General features: G+C 38.6%; 1 protein-coding gene across 1 annotated transcript in view; it reads right to left on the bottom strand.

Moving 5' to 3' along the window:
* Positions 1-902: 902 nt before the first annotated feature.
* MOB4 (MOB family member 4, phocein) overlaps positions 903-1,617 on the bottom strand; it is a 29,426-nt gene continuing 28,711 nt past the window's right edge. The window contains exon 8 of the mRNA XM_066577116.1: positions 903-1,576. Coding sequence (XP_066433213.1) covers positions 1,445-1,576 — 132 coding nt within the window. The 3' untranslated portion in view covers positions 903-1,444. The remainder of the gene's footprint in view (positions 1,577-1,617) is intronic.

The following is a 1,617-nucleotide window of genomic DNA, read 5'->3' as shown; positions in this document are numbered from 1 at the left end:
CCAAAAGAACTGCTTGCATGGACAAATGAAAACTCAGAAACCAGAGATAGCTGGTGGGGTAACACATTTAGCCTTCTCAATCCCGCTAATTGGTTCTCTGGTCTGGGAGGATGGTTCATGGGAATTTTACAAAGTATGCTTCAAGTAATAATGATTTTGCTCGTCATATATGTTGCTTTAAAGTTAATCATGTCTTGTATCACATGTTGTAGTGAAAAGGCTTTTGCTAAACTTTAAGCCAGGTGGACTTCGGGACCACCACATGACTAGGGAATCTGGCAGGAGCTGGCACCACTCGGGTGAACGTACCTAGCATGATGGTGGACCCTATGTCCAAATGGGGGAATGTGAGGGGTTAATTATAGTTTTTCCTCTCAAATAAAAAAAAAAAAAAAAAAAAAAGAGAAAATAGTTTTAATTTCCCTTTTTTTATTATTTCACTTTCTTTCTGATCTTGTTCTCACACGAGTTCTTATCTATCCTCTTGTTCTCACACGAGTTCTTATTTATCCTCCCTTTTTCTTCCCTTTTGGGAAAGTATCCTTGAATACTTTTTACTTTGATAAACTGATCATAATATGTTGATGTACTGTCCTGGGAAACCAGGTGTCTTTGAAAGACGTATTATTAATTGTTCCTCCAGATGTCCAGCGACCTCGGACATGCGCAGTGATTAAATCATTACGCAACAAACTTTTCTCTATAACTTCTGTACTCTGCTGAATAAACTTTCACTTCGCTTCTTGGCATTGCATGTCGTATGTGGTCGTCCATTTGCGTTGTCTATGAGTGCTCATACCTAAAGCTGATTGGGAGGCAGACAGCATCAGCTGAACGGTCTGTTTAGACCCCCCTAACAGGTTCCAGTTTCTTCCAATGCACAAATCATCGATGTAGACAAGTTGCAAACAATGAAACATTATACTTTAATGCAATTTTTAACAACTTATTTTCATAAAATGTTACAAAGACTAGAATCCTACTGCGCTGCATATAATGCACAATTGTCAAACAACCATGTCATCTGAATACAAACCCACTTGGTGTGATTTAAATAGGATCGAACACTTATCCCTAAAACATAACAGCAACAAGAGCAGAATACCATCCGTGATTGCCCAGGAGTGCCTCCTACCGAGGTCCGGGTGCAGGGCTGCTATGTAGATGACCCCTCTTATTAAATTGGCTACATCGATGAAAAGAATTGTTCTACTTTGTGAATATTCTAATTAGAGAGATTTGCAGGTAAAAATGGCTGTGCACAATATATACAAACACAATATTAAACCAAAGGATCGTTTCTAACCGTACATGCTAGAGGGCGAAAATACAATCAAGGTTTTGTAAGTAAAGCCCAACTTTCCCAAAAGATTTTCATTTCCTCCGCTTTAAAATAAACCCATTTCCAAAATGCAGAAAAGCTTAATACAGAGTACAGAGATGATTATGCTTCACTCTCGCCCGCAACCAGTCTTTGAACCTCCTCTTCCAAGATGGGAACAATTAGATTATCCTTGGACATCAAGTTATACTTCATAACAAATTTAGTGAAACGATGACACAAGAAGGTTTCATTCTGCAAAACAAACACAACGGTTGGGATATCAGGCCTTTATA

The sequence above is a fragment of the Eleutherodactylus coqui genome, chromosome 8, assembly GCF_035609145.1.
Source record: "Eleutherodactylus coqui strain aEleCoq1 chromosome 8, aEleCoq1.hap1, whole genome shotgun sequence".
NCBI classification, from domain to species: Eukaryota; Metazoa; Chordata; class Amphibia; order Anura; family Eleutherodactylidae; genus Eleutherodactylus; species Eleutherodactylus coqui.
The sequence above is the reverse complement of the archived record's forward strand: the minus strand, read 5'-3'. Positions and strand labels throughout refer to the sequence as shown.